Below are 18,325 nucleotides of genomic sequence, written 5' to 3' on the forward strand. Positions count from 1 at the left end.
TCACTGCTGGGTAGTAAGTATAACACCAAATAAACACACTTGGTTGAGACAGTCAATAAACAGACTGGCAGTATTACCTATTTATTGGTATATTTATTAATAATTTCGTGGCACGGTGTCTTGCAAATCGAGCGTACCAAAAAGTCATGGCGTTCATGTTCTTCGTGCGATAATCACAGACACAGACCAGTGACTTTATTATATAACCATTTAGAGTGAACTCAATAGGTGGTAAATTAACGACTTAACGTTAAATCCATAAAGTGTAACGTTTGAAATGCATTTGGTTTAACAAATCTGATAAAACAGACCCTGACATGTTCAGACCAACTATGTCCACTTGGTGGCAGCAAGGTACTTGCAGTGGTATCAATTTCCCAACTACCCAGATTGAAGAAGAGGACTCGCTGAAGCACACAATGCACTTCTGACAAGGGTAGTATCGCCTAAATCTTCATATCCTATTTGTTTAAAAATATAATAAGTCGTTGGAGAATCGTGCTATTTTGTGTGTATTTGAAGACTGTGGTCAGCGTAGATTTGGTTCGACCGGAAACGTCGGCAAATAACTTCCCCCTACACAGTGCATTATTGTGTGGGCCGCTGACGGAGTTGTTCTGCCAGGGGTTTGGTCGACACCCTTATCAATGGAACTCCAGATCGAGGCTTCCATAGGGCCTTGAATAATTTCGTCTTTAATGACTGTTATGCGAAAACAAATTGGTGTAGGAAGAGACACATCGATAACACACGGATGGTGGGTGGCCAAACAGTCGCCATATAACTTCAGTCTTGGTGTAAACAAAACAATTTTTGTGGATTAGTTAGGTCTTATACGATAATACAACCATTCGTATCGGGCCCATCGTCAGACTGGAAAATGTTAGCTAGCTTTACTCCCAGCTGCTGCAGGGTAGTTATGGATTTTGTGCTAATCAATATTTCAGACGGTTTTTAAAGAATGCGTTTTACTCAAGTAACGTGCCTACTCCGTGATAACTAGCTACATTGAGTTTGCGATACACATGCTAATTAGCTACTAATTAGCTACCTAAGGTTAGCATAATAAAGCACTTACATGTATGTACATACATGTATCTATGTAGCATTAGCCTAGCTAGCAAGTGGACATAATTATCATGTATTGCTCAAGTTAGCTTAGCTACAAAAACAGTTAACTGTCTAGCTGCTTATAAGTGTGGCTGCGCTAAATTAGTTGGATAAACAGTGATATATGCTTTAAACTAGCAACACATATCTTACTCTGGTTATTTTCCGTGGCAGGTAAGCTATCTATCGAGCTATTGTCCGTTTAGCTAGTTAGCAGTTAAGCTATCATTGGCTAATGAGCGATTTTAGCGAGCTCATTTGTCAGCTCTTGCCGAAATTTTAATTGGAACGAGATGGGTATGCTTCACATTTCAGTATTACATCAGTAAACGTAACATTGCTATAAAATACACGTTTTGGGGGAAAAACGGCTAACAACGGAAGTTGGTTAGAGTTAGTGATTTTGTTTACATACGCATATTTGGTTTTTGTCTTGCCAGCTAGCTTTTGAGACTTAGAATCAGCCATGTCTTGACAATAGCTTCCTGGGGTTACTCCTGCTGAACAGTAATACCAACAATTCTGGAAATAAAGATAGCATCTTCGTGCATTGACATGACAGTCAAAGTTCGCCGAGAGAAAAGCACAGATGCCATCCTGTCCGCAAAAGACGCTAAATAATAGACTACTATTAACGCCATTTTAAACAGGGGCTCCGTTGTGGGCCTGTGTTGGTGTTTCTTTTTGGTCTAAGGAAAGTGCCACCGTGCCGGATTTTTCAAGTGCCTTCGGTCAGACTGGGACTGGTGCTTTTTTTTGACATGGAAGGTCCGATTCGAAGTAGTGTGTTCAGACACAGCCGACGCTCCCGTTCTCAACGAGACAGAGAGCGGCGCAGGAGAAGAGTAGACCTCGCTGTGCAGCGGGCCACATCGCCCTCCTCGGGCTCGGAAAGGGAGCTTTGTGGATCAGGATCTGTACACGGTCCTGGAGGTAAAGAATCTCGAACCAGCCCCAGACACAGGCCTCCTCGACGGAGGAAGCGAGTGTCGGTGTCCTGCGAGGAGGACATCATCGATGGCTTCTCAATTGCCAGCTTCATCAGCATTGAGGCCCTGGAGGTAAGTCTCTGTATTTCCGTATGTAAACACAATACTCAGATATGATGAACTTCAACCTCATGTAAATAACATTTGGTCCTGGAATAAATCAAACTAACACACATCAACAGTTTTTGGAGGCACACAATGGTCTCCACAGAAGTGGATTGTCCTCCCTCTATCTCTTTGTCTTTACTTGGTCACTAGTTAGGTTAACACCCCCTCCAGGTGTGAATCAGTTGTGCATTGAACTTCTTACAATTGAGTTAATTTACACTTTGAACAATCCAATCAACAACCACAATGAAAGCCATTGGATACAATGATCTTCTCTAATATGTCTTAACAACCTTAATTATTTGTGTACACTAAGCACCCTATGTAAATACAAATAGCCTAGGTTATACTAAGGTTTAGGAATCTGCTTGACATTAGACCAACAATAACTAGTCTTGTTCTTCTCTTGAGTTTAAACCCCACACAATCCAGTATTTCAGGATACGTATTTGATATGCACTATATATACTAAAGTATGTGCACACCCATTAAAATGAGTGGATTCAGCTATTTCTGCCACACCTGTTGCTGACAGGTGTATAAAATGGAGCACACAGCCATGCAATATCAGTTGCAACACTCACTACCGAGTTACAAACTGCCTCTGGAAGCAACGTCAGCACAATAACTGTTTGTCAGCAGCTTAATGAAATGGGTTTCTGTGGCCGAGCAGCTGCACACAAGCCTAAGTTCACCATGAGCAATGCCAAGTGTCGGCTGGAGTGATGAATCGCGTTTTGCCATCTGGCAGTCCGAAGGGACAAATCTGGGTTTGGCGGATGCCAGGAGAATGCTACCTACCCGAATGCGTAGTGCCAACTGTAAAGTTTGGTGGAGAAGAAATAATGGTCTGGGGCTGTTTTTCATGGTTTGGTCTAGGCCCCTTTAGTTCCAGTGAAAGGGCATCTTAATGCTACAGCATGACATTCTAGATGAGTCTGTGCTTCCAACTTTGTGGCAACAGTTTGGGGAAGGCCATTTCCTGTTTCAGCATGACAATGACAGCGTGCACAAAACGAGGTCCATACAGAAATGGTTTGTCGAGATCGGTGTGGGAGAAATTGAGTGTCCTGCACAGAGCCCTGACCTCAATCCCATCGAACACCTTTGGTATGAATTGGAATTCCAAACTGCGAGCCAGGCCTATTCACCCAACATTAGTGCCTGACCTCACTAATGTTCTTGTGGCTGAATAGAAGCAAGTCCCTGCAGCAATGTTCCAACATTGAGTAGAAAGCCTTCCCAGAAGAGTGGAGCCTGTTATAGCAGCATAGGGGGTTGGGGGCATATTAATGACCATGATTTTGGAATAAGATGTTGGATGAGCAGGTGTCCACATACTTTTGGTCAGGTAGTGTAGCATGCTCTGGGGGCAGTTGAATGGCAGCAATCTAGTATCCATACTTTAGACAACCTTCAAAACTGAGTTGCTGAAACATGCAATATCATTGTAAACAATCTGAAATCGTGTCCGGCAAGTCATCACTGACTATGCTATTAATTTCTCAGTCGAGGCTTCCTCGTTAGTTTTCTGGCCAATTAAATGTCGGTGGCAAGAATGTCCTTGGTGGCTATCAAGGCAAGACATGAGCTGCTTAAAACTTGTGCGAAATACTAGGAAGTCAATCAAATCGTTGTCATTGTTTCAGTAAACCTAACATGCTGACCACACCACTCACGTGCGTTGCAAAATAAGTGTACACATACATCAATCATTGCACCCACACTGTTTGTGCGCCTCAGCAAGCGTCTGCGTGGCCATGCGCTAAAATAGAAATGGTTTCTATTTGTGACGCTCAACGCGCTGCAAGTCCGTTCTCTCCCATCTCCACAATGTTTTTTAAGAGCATATACCCACAAGCCATCTACACATTGGTGTTTAGGAGCATATACCCACGTGGGTGATTTGAAAGATGAACTGACGTCCGTACTCCAGTCGGTTGTAGTAATGCACTGTTAAGTTGGTTGCCAACCGCCATATAAAGTCCAAAGAAGCAAAAAAGAAGCCCAAGGAAGGTGACAAAACGGTTAACCGAATTCCTTTCTCATCCATGGATAAATTGTCAGAGTAGAGGACCTTGTGCAGTTCAGATACAATAACAACCCAATGTTTATATACCAGAACAAATTAGCTAGCAACAGCAAGCTAGCTAAGTTGCCATAAATGTTTCATGCTTTTCAACCTGTCCCCAAATTAATATAATTGGTTCAGTTTGTTTTGATATTTCAACCTGCGTATCCTGATCGTGTCTGGTGTGGGGGTGCAAAATCAACTTGCACACGCAGGCGTCCGGTTTGATCAGCTTGTAACAGTTTTGTACCGCTTGTTTAACACTGCGATGTATATTCTATCAAGATGGACTGCTCCATGAAGCCTAACCAACGTGCCGCCATGCTCATGGGGAGGGGGAGCAAGAGAAAAAGGGGCCCAAAGGAGAATGGCAGAGGGCTCGTCTCAGAGCCAGAGGAAGGGGCCCTACCCAGCTTCTCCCGCAGCTGTTGTAATAGGAATAGAAAGAAGAGAAGAAAGACCGAGGTTAAGGTAAGCAGCACACCGGCGGTATGGTTGCCATGCTATTACGACCCATTTGTCTCTTGTTTTTGGGAACTAGCTGGCCTGTTGATCTCAAATATTCAGACTGAAGTGAATTCAAAACCTTTAATGACCTACAGGGCTAGTAGGAGCACTGGCTGAGTAACACTTAATAGTGACAACTTATAGCAACGTGTCGGCCGAGCTTCAAATGGAACGATGGGGATGTATTAACTCCAGGTCAGACAGACATGAAGATTATTTCAAGTTGCTAAATACCCTGTCGATGGGGAAACTATATTTAGAGTACGACTGCTCTTTGACACTGGATTTTCAGGTGTTATGCATCCCAACCTAGGGAACGGTTAGCCTACACATTATAATTAGGAAATTCAAGGGTGTTTAGTCCTGAAAAAGGCATAGTCAAAGAATGTGAAGGCAAGAATAGCAACTCAATAAAACCATCTGCAAAGTTGAAACCAAGGGACCTCCTCAAAACTACTAGGCTGGGAGTTGCAGAAGAAGTACAAATTGATTCTGGAAAGGCTTTGACGTCTGAACTATCCCAGGATACAGATCCTGCCTAACCTGTAATGTCCCACCTGCTCTGCCTAAGGCTTGGGCCAACATTTATGTTGAAGGTGAATACCATATATTTTACATATTAACTATTATAATTTTTTTTAGGTTGGGAGCATCCTCTTCTTGGAGACTGGCTACATTGTAAGTTTCTTTATACTTCTATTGATACAGTACTAAAGCTGTCCATAGGATACAGCTGCGTTTTTCAAATGTTGTGGCACATCTAAATGTAGCAATTAAAAAAAATGTTTTCTTTTAGTGTGACACAGAGAGCGAGTCAGCAGATAAGGTAAGGGACTGCTTCAATCAAACCACACAAAATGAAGATTCATTTTTGGAGTTGCACTATTGTTCCTGCCTATTGTTAGGTTTAGATTTACCTACTGTGTTTTTCCTCTCATCCCCCTAGGCCTCTGACAATGACATGGAGCCAATGTTCACTGTCAGCACCAGGAAAGGTAAAATGCTGTTCTCTCATTCCCATAGCTGTATGCCTTTGCTTTATAAATATGCTCTTGTCATTTGGTGACTTTTGTTTTCAGTGTGCACTCATTGATTTATTTTTTTATTCAGTTTTGTAATTTTCTTTTTTCAGAGGGGGGTTGCAGGTACAAAAACAATCAAATGAATGCATACAAAGAACCCATGCCACCTCCCCGCATCCTCTACTCCCACCCAGAAACCATGCCTCCCACCCCTTACCAATCCACCCAAAAACCAGGATTGCTTATTTCTCCACCTATCCATCCCCCGTTTCTCCACTTATATTCCCTTCCCCCGTACCACCGCTTCCCCGTGGGCCTGAAAGCAAAGAAAGTAACAATAGTCTATATAAATATATAGAATTGGTTTGAAGGTGTTGGGCTTTAGCTGAGATTGTTCTTTAGAGTGAAGTATATTTGCCCAGGCCCCAATTGTTCCTTGACTATTATCATTCATTCTCACTAACGATAATTCTGTTTTAACTTCTAATAGTAACTGTGTTCACAGGTTAAATGGGAGGGAGTGATGTGGTTTGCATCTGAGCCAACATCTTCTTTTTTTTTTTTGCGGCAGTGCTGCCTGCTAGCAGTATTCTTCTCTGATTGAGAGATTCAAGGAACTATCATTGTTAAGTAACGTAATAGATGGAGGCTTTGAATATTTGAATTCATGCATTTTGTAGTTGGTCGTTCGGATTACGGGATGCCAAGGTCAAGTTTTTCCATATTCTAAGCGTGGTTCAGATTCAATTAGATCTGTGGACCATACTCTTTTTTTTTTTTTTTAATGACTAGCTCAGAATATTATCGTTCCAAAAAGATGTTTATATATTATAGCGATCAGTCTTTTCGAGAGCCCAGAGAATTTATTTATAAATTCCATTATTGGATGTTTCGGTAGGTGGGTTTCCGAAGGGACTCCATTGGCCAGCATAGCTGACCTAAATTGTAAACATTGAAAAAAGGAGTTGCCTGGTAATGTGTGTGTATCTTTAAAATGGAATCTTCTCAAACCATTACTGTCCATGATATCGGTAAGGGTACTGATTCCTCATTTGAAATTATGCAGTGTTTTTTTTTCTCGCCCTTTAGTTATGGAGCCTATCCCTGTGAGCGTTGCCTCTTCTATGGGCAAAGGCTGCCCTCTACTACCACTACCAGGCCGCTGTGGCCTCTCGCGGCTGGCGGTCACCCCACGTGTCTCTGGCCTGGAGCGCAGCCAGGAGAGGAGCCTGGAGCCGCCTTACCCCGAGCCCCTGTCTACCTCCTTCTCCTGCCTGCCGTCCCTCTCCCCGGCCACGGTCACACGGCCCGGCCAGCTCAACGGCGGCAGCAGCAACGGCCTTCACCACCACCCCCACCACGACCCCAGCCCACCGCGCTCCAAACACAAGCCCTTCCTCACCTTCCCCGGGCGACACCCATCCATCTACAACATGGGCATCAACAACAGGTCAGTCACTGGTACTACCAGGTCTGCCTAGCAGTTTGCACTATTACTTCGGCAGTAAAAACAACTACTTCCACTACCACAACTTTTTGGACAGCTGAAGCAAACACGCATTTTCTTCAGGAAATGTACTTTTTTTTGTTGTCTAAACTTGTTTTCACTCTCCTTAGGAACGGTACCTCAGTCAAACCCCAGTCCTCTTCTGCTGCTTCTTCATTGTCGTCTATGCGACCCCCAACTCCCTCTACCGGTTTATCGATGTCCCTCATGAGAGGTCCAGGGTCGTCAGGATCTCTACGCCCCCCTTCGCGTTCCGGCTCCCTGTTCACCTCCTCCCCTGGGCTTCCCCCGCCACCTCCTCTCCTCACGTCCCACTCAGGAGCAGGTAGTGTACAGTTGGCACCAATGTGTAGTGCTATTTTTTTCACCCCACAGCCTGTCAGATCGTCAACCATAATTGCAAATTTGGGTTTTATTTACCAATCAGGGCTGCTCTTAGCTTCATATGGGTACATGGACAGCCTAATGTTACAGTGTAGTAAAATGACTTCTATGTTTCTGATTTAATAATAACTTAATTCTGATCTGTTTGTTCCCTTACTGCAGAACAAGACCTGCTGCGCCAGGGCCTGAACTCTCACTTCCTGGCTTCACAGGACCGCGAGGGCCGCCGCAGCGTCCCTGGGGCTGAGAGTAACGGTGGCGGGCCAGGCCGCTCAACTCCCGGAGGTCCGTCGGGGGCCAGCTCCAGTTCGGGCTCCTCAGGCCGCTCCTCACAGGCCAGCGTCCAGCCACTGGCCTTCCAATTCCACCAGCACAACCACCAGCACCAGCACACACATACACACCAACACTTCACCCCCTTCCTGCACCCCAACACCTCCGCACCACCGCCTCAGCACCTGGTAAGAGAGGACATGCTACCCTTCTCACATTGGGTTTCATTGAGCAGCTTCTGCCTTGAAATGCCAGTGTTGGCATGTAACTTACCACTTTTTGTATTAATCTTTTAGTTTGAGAAGTATGGCAAGATGGAGGGGCTCTACAGAAACACTGTGAGTTTGTTTACATGCTCCAGAATTGGTGTGTTTATACATTTGAGGTGGATGTTGAGATGAATGTGGTAGGGGTCTGAAGAGTATCGTTTTAACCAGCCTCTCTGTGTATGTGTGGCCGGTGTAGTTCTTCCCACAGTACCCTGCTCCCTCGGCGCCAGGCATCCAGCCTGTGCTTCCTCCCACTGGGCCCTTCAGCTCTTTGCAAGGAGCCTTCCAGCCTAAGGTGAGTGGAGCTTTCGCCACATTTCCCTGAGAGATTGTTATTTTACAAGTCAATGGATTATATGTTGTTGTCTAGATGAAGAACCATTTGCTGTGTTTTGATACAGCCTCTTGCCCCCCAGAGAACGAGTCCTGAGATGACCGCTCGACTGGGGGGTGTGCCTCACCACCTGCAGCCCAAAGACCCCAGGGTAAGATGCTCCGTATAACTGTGACATTATAGAATATATCATGGCAATGGTTACAACGGAAGCTTGTAGTATAGGATTGAGTTGCTAGACGATACGCGTGAGTATAAAGACATTATCTGCGAAGACTTGGGCCTAGTAGTCAATGTAGGAAAAAGTGGACAACAATTAGCAAACAGATTAACAGTCCAATGCAGTCAAATTATTTTCCTGTGTTTTTATATATATTTCCACACTGAGGTTGGAACGATTTCATTAAATTATTATAATACACTAAAAGAACAAGAGCTGTTTGAAAAGACCGCCTGAAATTTCTGCCTGTTTGGGTTGAATGGCATTTTAGCCTTTGATGATGACATCACCGTGTGGTAAATTAGTTAATAGAGCAATAAGAATGAGTTCCAAACTTCTGCCAATGACAGCTAATTATCTGTTTTCCCAGTCAGAACACTCCCAGACAGCCATAGCAAAATTCTTGCTCGAGGAATTGCTCTTTGCTAAGAAGCTACTTGTTTCTTTTTGACCATTGTTTTCAATTAAAATCACAGCAAGGTACTTCATTGTTACCCAGAAATGATTTGATATTGTTATAATACCGGCTGCATTGGGCCTTTAACAAACATGGTTTACTGCTCCTTTTTTTATTATTTTTTATAGCTAACTGATCCATTTGGGACGTCGTTGAAAGTCAGTAATGTAAGAAAAGTCGGCTGCTTTATCAGCCCTTGAATACATTTTTTTAAAGTGTTATCACACTGTCACTGTTCTGTTGGTGTTCCTACTAACTCTTGGTCAGATTCAAAACTATTCGACTAAACGCCCTTGCACACCAAGTCTGACTTCTTCTCTGACTTTTGGCACACCTACTGTGAAACTCTGCAGCTTTCCGTCATTACTCATTTTGGAATCAGAAGGATTCTGACATTTTTAACTTTTTTTTTTGTCTAGGAAAAAGAAACTGACCTATAATTTGTTTATTAATGCTGTTTGCCTTACTTAACTGTACTTCTTCCACCATACTCACGTTCATGCTATGCCAGACAAACATTTCATACGGCAGACATTAACACCATTGCATCTGACTCTGTGCAAAGGCCTTAAGTCTTAATGCAAGCTAAACAGGATCACAGTCAATCATGTGTTTTTGAATACACAGAAACCAGGGAAGTGGTGTGCAATGCATGTACGTGTGGCATGGATGATTCTGAGCCATCAGAAGAAGGTGAAGGTAATGACTTGTGAAACATTTCACACTTTTTAAAATGTTTATTATTTGACTTCATTCGGATCCAGTCTGTATTAGAAAGTATTTCGGGGAAATTCGACCACTCAAACCTTCTTATCAGATGTTCAATATAAAAAAATCGTAATAATATTGGTTTAGTTGTCCATGTTTATTGAAAAAGCTATTTGCAATTGCTGATCTGTAAACAATATTCTAATCTGCTCTTATTTATATGTATTATCTGTAACTGGTTCTCTAAAGTTTTCTGGCTCATACTGCCCACTGACTTGTTTTCTTTCTTTGATTACCTGCCATTTAGGGGCCTACCTTCCACTGCCCTCATCTCACTTGAAAAATGCTATGGTCATTGCATTGACTAACCACCACTCCCCTCTTTCTCAGCTGATGCAAGCAGATCCTCACAAGTTGGACTTCCGTAACGAGCTGCTGGCTCGTCTTCCAGGGGCCGGGGGTCTGGGCCCTCTGGGGCCCCTCGGAGGTGGCCTTCCGTCTGCCCACGACCTGAACCGACCTGCCAGCCTCTTCACAGCTGCTGGTGGGTGCTTTTGTGGTCTTGCCAGATATGTTCGAAGAAAAGGGGCAGCAGTTGTTTGCACCATAGAGAGAGAGAGAGCTATGAGCTGTTCAAAAAACACAGGAAAAGAGAAAAGATTCCCTGACATTGCAAATAGTTAGTAAATTGTTTATAGTTTATATTATGAATAGTGGATTTATCAAATTTGACATCTGATATGTGCAATGTTTAAAGGTCATGAACACAGTCAATCATGTTCTTCATGAAATGGGATGATATTTGAAGGAAACCAGTATGATGACCGACGTGTGAAAAATGACTGCTTCTACATTGATAAAGTTACGGGTTCGCTCCCCCATGTCAAACACTTTGAATCATTATTTACGGGACATCACCTGAACTCTCATTTTAATACACCAATGGTAACATGATATTCACGTACCAAATATAAGTAAGTACCGCCTTGTAACCAACATCGGAGAAGGCGTGTTTGCAGAGGGACTTGGTTTGTATAGCTAGATAACTACTCTACTGGTGCCAAAATGTCACTGTACGGTGCTAGCAAATGTAATTAAAAGTTTACCCTAGTCATTGATGGCAAAGATACTTGTGTTTCCCCTTTCATCTATGTCTGGTGTTAGCTTCTTACTGGCTAGCTAGGTCTTCCGATAGCATTGAACAAAAGGAGGGGGTTGTTAAAAATGCAGACGCAGTTGTCAACACATCCATCAGTGCTGCTGAGAAATGCGTCACAAGAGACATGCCAAACGGGAGATGTATATTTTTGTTAGTGAAATTGCATCAATTCTATCATGAGTTGCTTTCTGTGTCACCAAATTCGCTTGAGAGGATTTTACTGCAACATTTCTCACTGCATCCAAGTTGCTTGGCATGGGCGTTTCAAAGAGCTGTCAGTCAAGGCGAGCTCATGAATATAAGCTCCTCGCCCACTCAGCCTGTCTTTTCAAACTTAGTTAGATATGAGAGAGAAAGTACTTTTCAGAATGACTGTTGAGGACCTTTTTTAAAGTATTATGTAGAGGTGTGCATATTATTTGACATTTTGGTGTGTGCTCCCTTTTCCCTCAGGTGGAGTCAATCCATCATCTCCTTTCATCCCACCATCAACGCCCCACTCCTCTTTCCTCACCCCAACTGCACACTTAGGTAAGAGACTGCTTCAAAGGTCGCATCCGTGCCACTTGCACCCTTGGTAAACAATTCTTATTTTGATACTGTCTCAAACTGCTTTGTTTAGCATATTCACAGGTCTCTGAAACACTGTATTAGCCTAGATAATCAATTTAAACATAGTGACTTTAGAACATGCGACTAAAGTAGATTGTGCTCCAGTGAGTCTGAACAATAACAGTGAGTATTGCCAGAGGTTTGATGCTGTAAGGTTTGTGTCCGCTTCAGTCCTGATGTTTATATGCGCATGTGTTGCAGACCCGTACGGCCGCTCACCTCCGTTCGCACCTCTCGGAGCCTTGGGCTCTGGTGCCTTCGGGGGACTGGGCAGCCCTACGCTGGGTGAGTCACCATTTCTCTTCCTCAAAAAGGAACAATCATTTGTCCTTACTCCTTGGATAATAATTTGTACTGTCTACTGAAATCACTAACATTATTCCAACATCTTTCTGTCTCTAGCTAACAGCTCAGTGTTTGGCCACAAGGAGCCTCCTGCAGTCGGGAGCTTACCCAACCCTCATGACCCATGGAACCGGCTGCACAATGGGCCTCCCCCATTCGCCGGCCCCAGCTGGGCCAAGGGGAGTGAGAAGAGGGATGAGCGGGACCAGGGGAAGGACATGGAGAGGAGAGAGATTATTCACATCAAAGACGAGAAAGACCGGTAAGAGACAACGGCCTCACTCAAACATATTTCATCAACCTAGTTCCTAAATATGTTGTTTGAACTTATCTTTCTATAGTAGTTTTGTCTGATTCGGTTCATGTTACTCAACACATTTTTAATGCTGTTTTTGATTTGAGTGCTTAATTGGTATATCTCTCCCCGCAACCACTTATCAATCAACTTCGATCCTCTTTTTCAGAGACAATATGCTATATGGTCGTCAACCTGTGCGGATGTCTCCGGTCTCCCCGGCCCTCAAGCTCCAGCAGCATCGCAGCAGCACCCCTGTCTCCCACATCAACGGACATGGGGGCCCCCTTGGAGGCCCCAGCGGTCTCACTGAGGATCTGACACGCAGCCACAGCAGGGACCGAGACGGGGACAAGCGACAGCTCTCCTCCAGGCCACCTCCACCAGGCCCTTCGTCCTCAGCAGCTGCAGCAGACAGAGACAGGCCTCGCTCCTCTTCTTCCTCCGTGCTGACGACTCCCCCACCCTCGGGACCCGGTGCCCCCTCGCCCTTGGATCTGTACCCCCGTCAGCAGCCTCCAGCGCAGCACGGATTACATAACGAACTCCCCCACTCCTCACAAAGAGAGGGAGGCCCCCCTGCCTTATCCTCAGCCACAGTCACCTCTCTGTCCCAGGGCAAGAAGCCTGACCGAACCACCACCCCGTTGCCCAAGCCTCCACCCCTCTTCCCCCCGGTCAAGGTCAAGGAGGAGCGGAAGGAAGAACCGGAGCCCGTGCCAATCTCCCTGCCGCCTTCCCTGCCCCCCAGCCACAACTACGATCGGCCCAACAGCCGCCCTCACCACCACCGCTCCGCCACCCCCTCTTCTCGCTCTCTGACTCCCACACCCAGCTTGCCCCTGCCTCCTCCCACCCCGCACAACCCTCACCATCACCTCTCCATCCTGGAGCGCTCCCGAGCGCAGGCCGCCATTGAGGCCTACCTAGGGAGCACACAAGGGGCTGGTGGGATAGTAGTGGGTCCAGGGGGAGAGAGGTTCTCCACCCATCCCCACGGCCTGCCCCAGGGGCATGGCCAGCACCCCCACAGCTTCCCATGGGACCCATGGAGGGAGCTCGCCGCCCAACAGCAGCAGCAGCAACGCCGGGAGGCCATGGCTCTGCGTTCAGACCCCCACCTGGCGCTGCGCTCCGACCCCCACCTGGCCCGGCTGCTCCAGAACCAGCACGCTCAGCGCTTCTTGGAGGCCGAGAGGGCGGCTGCCATGGCAGCAGCGGTGGCTGCAAACAACCCTCACCACCACCCTCCTACCTCCTCCGCCTCCTCGGCCCGCCAGGAGTTTGGCCTGATGGCCCACAACTTTGACCGCCCTCCCCAGCTGGGTCCCCAAGGTGGCGGGCTCATGGATGAGCAGCAGCGTGCCCAGATCCTGAGGGAAGACTTTGAAAGGGCACGCTACTTTGGGATGCATTCTCACCCGCACCTCTCGGGCTCCCACCTCCCACCGGGTTCTCACTCTGCCCACCTGGAGCAGCTGCATGCTGGGATGCTCTCCCACTCACACCTCCACCAGCCTGGAGCTTCCAACCACTCGCCCCACCACCCCGGCCTTTACTCGCGCCTGGGGCCTCTACACGCGCACCACGTGCCCAATGGCATCCTGGCCAAGACCCCTGCTGGCCTGGTGGGGGCACTGTCCGTAGGAGCCCCCCCTCCGCTCATTCCATCTGTGACCAGCAGGTCTTCCACCCCAACCCGTAGACTGGGTGGGCCTGGGGACTTGGCCATGTACTCTCACAAAGACAGCGAGTCCAGATAGTACAGGGACACACCGGAGGAGTCAAAGGGAAATGTCAGGATTACTTTGCTGCTCTCACTCTGCTTCCTGAAACACACAACTCACTAAGGCTCTAGACCAGAGATGGGCAACTCCAGTCCTTGGGGGCTGGAGTGGTGTCACACTTTTTCCCCATCCCTAGCAAACTCAGATGATTCAAATGAATGTGATTATAAACTGAAGATCATGATTAGTTGATAATTAAGTCAGATGTGTTCGCTGGGGCAAAAGTGTGACACCAATCAGGCCCCTGATGACTAGAGTTGCCCATCTCTGATCTCGACCAATGAGCCCTCCAAATGGTGTTGCTGGGTTTGAAGATAGGGATAGATATGAGGAGACTTGTATGGGGGCGACACAGCACATTCACAATGGTTCAATCAGTGCAATTTTAAGGTACATGGTTTCTGTGCTTCCTAGTGTTTTATTATTTTAAGGTTTGTTCTTTGTCCATATGATGTATACAATAATGGTAGCTGTACAAAGAGGCAGAGAGAAGGCTTTCCCAATTGAATATGATCAGGTTTCAAGCAAGCTTTTTCAGGTGTGATAAGATGAGCTCTGAGAGATGTGCACATTTTGTACACATGAATCGTTCATCCTTCTCTTGTTCCAACTCATGGGGATATATAAATCCCTTTGCATAAATAAAACGTTGGGATGTTTTCTGGATGAGCAAAATAATTATGGTAGCACAGTATAATTCTCTTTTTTTTTTGTCCACTGTAATTGTGAAAAGACTAGATTATTGATGAAACTTTTGAAGATTCTAAATCTATAAAGAACCGTATGCTTCTGTACCTCTTCTCCTCACCACTCCTCTGTGATCTAAGATCCTTGGCTCCACCTCTTGTATTTAATAGGAAGAAAGACTGATGTATACTGTGCCGACACGGTGGACAATATTTCTCTTCTGACTTGACATATGAGCAGGACCCTAATATAGTAGTCTAGTGAAATTGCCTTTGTAATTATTATTGTTAACATTTTATCTTCTATAATGATAATAAATATATTCACTGTTATTTGTCATTGTTTCAGGTATCACCAATGCACTCCCCTTTCAGTAACAATTTCAAGTTGTTCCACATCAAGCAGTAACAGTTGTTTGACGGAAAAAGGAAATGCTTGTAAACGTGAGTAAGACAACCATAACAACCTCTGGCTTCTTCGTGGATCAGATCTTTGAATATATGATGACTACACTGAGGGAGGTTTGTGTTGGTGTCACATCACATTTTGGACTATGAATGCCTGCCGGCAAGTCATTTTCACGTTGACGCTCCATGAACAAAGATAATTTATATACATGGAAGAACAGGAGGCTTTAAAAAAGAATCGGTACACAGGACTGGACTATGGGTATACTGAGAGAAGGAAAAGACATTTGGGTCGATTTATTTTAATAAGACCATTTTATACCTTTCAAACCCCTTCCCCTATAGTCCACAAAGATGAATTATTAAAATAACTGTTGGTTACTTGATTGTGGGTCTTTTATTTTTTTGGGTTGTCTTGGTGTCTTAATAGATGTCAGAGTTCAGAAACTGCAAAGGGATGACTGAGCACATCTTTATGTACTCTGAAATGTTTGTGCTTTCCAGAATTTAAGTTTATTTGAAGAGCACATACAGCGTGGAGCTCCAACGCCGACCTTGGAGAGCAGGATTTTGTTCCAGCCCAGCACTAACGCCTTCAGTAGAGACAATGGTAGGCAAGCACCCAGTCCAATTTCAGCATCCTGACCCATCTGTACAATTGTAAATGGCTAAAGTGTTTTGTGACCACCAAGCAAGTAATGGTAATTCATATTCCTTGTCAAATAGATTCTTGATTTGACAATGGTGATTTGCTTATTGTCACATTCAAAGCCCTGTTATGATTTACAATGAAAGCTTTTATCTACCAGTATCTAGTAATACATGCTATTTCGATTTGTAAGGTTTATAAGGTTACTTATTTTGCATTATTGAGTCCATTTGTGTTTGTAGAAACCACAAATACATTACAGAAAGGTGTAGGGGAATTGGGTACTTTTCTATGGAAATAGAATAAACATTTGCCATAACCAGGTAAATGAATGAAACCCTAGTGGAGTACATTGAATGAAAATAATATAAAATCCAACCAGAGAATAGAAACAAAACATGAACCCCTAAATTATCATGGGATTTGCTAGAATTTCAACTAAAGCAATCCACGCACTGTCTTCCAACTACTTGTCCCAAAAAATTGCAGTGGCGTGCCTGGCAACTTCTCGCGAGATAATACTTCTTCACGTTGTCAGCAGCGGTTCTCCACCATTTCGCTGCGTCTAAAGTCTCCTCCCCGCAAATGCTAGATTCGGCGAGCCGAACCCGCTCTCTTTCGGTCCGTATTTTAACTTCTTCCCACGGACCTAGTCGTACCTCGTTGGGTACCGAGAGACAGTTTGGAATACTATCATCACGGATTGAGTAAGATTTTATCCGGATGACGACTCCTTCAATAAGAATTTAGTAAAAGAAAACAGCTCGGAAATTTCAGGTAGGTGGGAACTTAAGATGGCGGCCATGAGAAGGAGGGGGGGCTATGGAGGAAGTAGTGGGGGGACACTAAGGGGGCTTGTTCGCGGCGGAACACAGGATTCCGCTACTTCTGACAATCTATGAAATTGAGAATTACCAAAGTTACTATTGTATGCATGCTCCACTGCAGCATAGATACAACACATGTCGTTGATGACGCAATTATAAAGTTGTTAATTAATTGTTCTGTATACTTCACCTGCATCCAGAACATGTAACGTAACCTAGTTAACACCATGGCCAAACAGTGGCTTTGGCATGGAATTTGCCTTATACCAGTCCGTTTTGCTGCGGTGCAAAAGGATTTAGCAAGAACTGCCACCAGCTCTCCACGCCGTTAGACGTTACTTCACGTCTTGGACTGTGTGGGGTCACTCGAACCCCCTTGATTCCCCTCGTAATCGTTGCAAAATTTTAGCAAGGAACATTGCAGCAACAATTTATTTTGTAATTATTTTAATGTTGAGGTAAATTATTTATATTAATTCACTATATAAATGTATGATGTCAAGGTTTAGTTTTGTGGTTATTTGACCCCGCGCAATGACGTCACGAGTAATTGTCCCCCTCAGTAGTGCATGGGGAAGTGGGGTTTAATTCGGCGTTTTAAAACCTTTTTCGCTTCAAGCAAATAACAAATGCATTTATAAAGGCCCAGACCATTACATAACTTCGGGTGGGATGGGGGCGCGTGCGCGCCTAGTTGAATGCATCGGTATTTGGGCCAACAACTCTCATATAGATAAAGCTGTATAGTCAACTAGCAAGCATGCTAGCTAGGTACTATTGTTGCTTGCTAGTTAGCTAGCTAGGTACTATTGTTGCTTGCTAGCTAAGTACTATTGTTGCTACCTTACATTAACTGGAAAACTAGCTAATCAAATTATTGAAACGATACTATCTGAAGAGCGCACGAAAAGTGTCACTTTGCTATAAGAACACAAATGAATGTTACCACTGCGCATGCCATGTCCAGATTAGTAGACCCAGCAATGAATTGCATTTGCAAGTGTAGCTACACTGTGAATTCAATGGCTGGAGGCCCGTGTGTCAAAATCATAGACATTAAAACCAGAGCGCGTGCATATGTTGATAATGCCATGTCGCTAAATCGAAACCTATCTGCTCAATTCTGTTGGAACATTATAACGTTACGTTGTGAACTTTGACTCACACAACAAACCACCGCCCCATATAATATGTTTGATTCATGAATAGTTTACAGTGTAGGCCTAACTGTGTTGCCAATTTCATTAATTGCCATTGGCCAGTACTGTACACCTATGCAACTCTTCAGAGAAACGCATGAAACCAGAGTTGGACCATAATGTGTGGTTCTATGATGGTATGGGACATTTTATTGTAGACCAGAGAACAGTGGAATAGATAATTGGACTCTTTGAGGTTACCTTCTAAACACTTGTATTTTTCATCAGAATATGTGGACCGGACCTTAATCAGCATCCTGGAAGAGGAAAGCACTGAAGATCTGTGTCCCACACCACAGACAGGTAGGTAGTCATTCTTTAACCAGAGACACTGAATTAGTTTGACAAATGATTAAACAATTTATCTCTGAATACATGTACTGTACTTATCTACGTCAA

The 18,325-nt window shown here is 44.7% G+C and overlaps 2 protein-coding genes across 8 annotated transcripts in view; both read left to right on the forward strand.

The window, feature by feature from the left end:
- Positions 1-323: 323 nt before the first annotated feature.
- On the forward strand, positions 324-15,632 carry fbrs (fibrosin). Of its 4 annotated transcripts, none has more exons than XM_021565021.3 (18): positions 324-2,171; positions 4,564-4,749; positions 5,428-5,463; positions 5,582-5,611; positions 5,732-5,780; positions 6,897-7,257; positions 7,425-7,639; positions 7,861-8,159; positions 8,268-8,309; positions 8,437-8,535; positions 8,642-8,725; positions 9,380-9,418; positions 9,879-9,950; positions 10,350-10,503; positions 11,572-11,649; positions 11,932-12,015; positions 12,133-12,337; positions 12,540-15,632. In XM_021565021.3, exons 1-18 carry the CDS (start codon positions 1,872-1,874, stop codon positions 14,131-14,133), a joined length of 3,927 nt encoding a protein of 1,308 aa, XP_021420696.3. In that variant the 5' UTR covers positions 324-1,871; the 3' UTR covers positions 14,134-15,632. The 4 variants fall into 4 exon arrangements, with proteins under 4 accessions (XP_021420696.3, XP_021420697.3, XP_021420698.3 ...); XM_021565022.3 differs by having other exon boundaries at positions 8,657-8,725; XM_021565023.3 differs by lacking the exon at positions 9,380-9,418.
- Positions 15,633-15,760: 128 nt separating this feature from the next.
- The window catches only part of srcap (Snf2-related CREBBP activator protein), a 29,546-nt gene continuing 26,981 nt past the window's right edge, over positions 15,761-18,325 (forward strand). For 3 of the 4 annotated variants that reach the window (XM_090202117.1, XM_090202118.1, XM_090202119.1), the window contains exons 1-2: positions 16,413-16,677; positions 18,155-18,229. The gene's annotated coding sequence lies outside the window, so the exon portion shown is untranslated. Of the gene's footprint in view, positions 15,862-16,412; positions 16,678-18,154; positions 18,230-18,325 lie in introns of those variants that run through there. The other variant, XM_090202120.1, reaches the window with a different exon arrangement.

The sequence above is a fragment of the Oncorhynchus mykiss genome, chromosome 16 (assembly GCF_057628025.1).
Source record: "Oncorhynchus mykiss isolate SJ-2025 chromosome 16, ASM5762802v1, whole genome shotgun sequence".
Taxonomy (NCBI): Eukaryota; Metazoa; Chordata; class Actinopteri; order Salmoniformes; family Salmonidae; genus Oncorhynchus; species Oncorhynchus mykiss.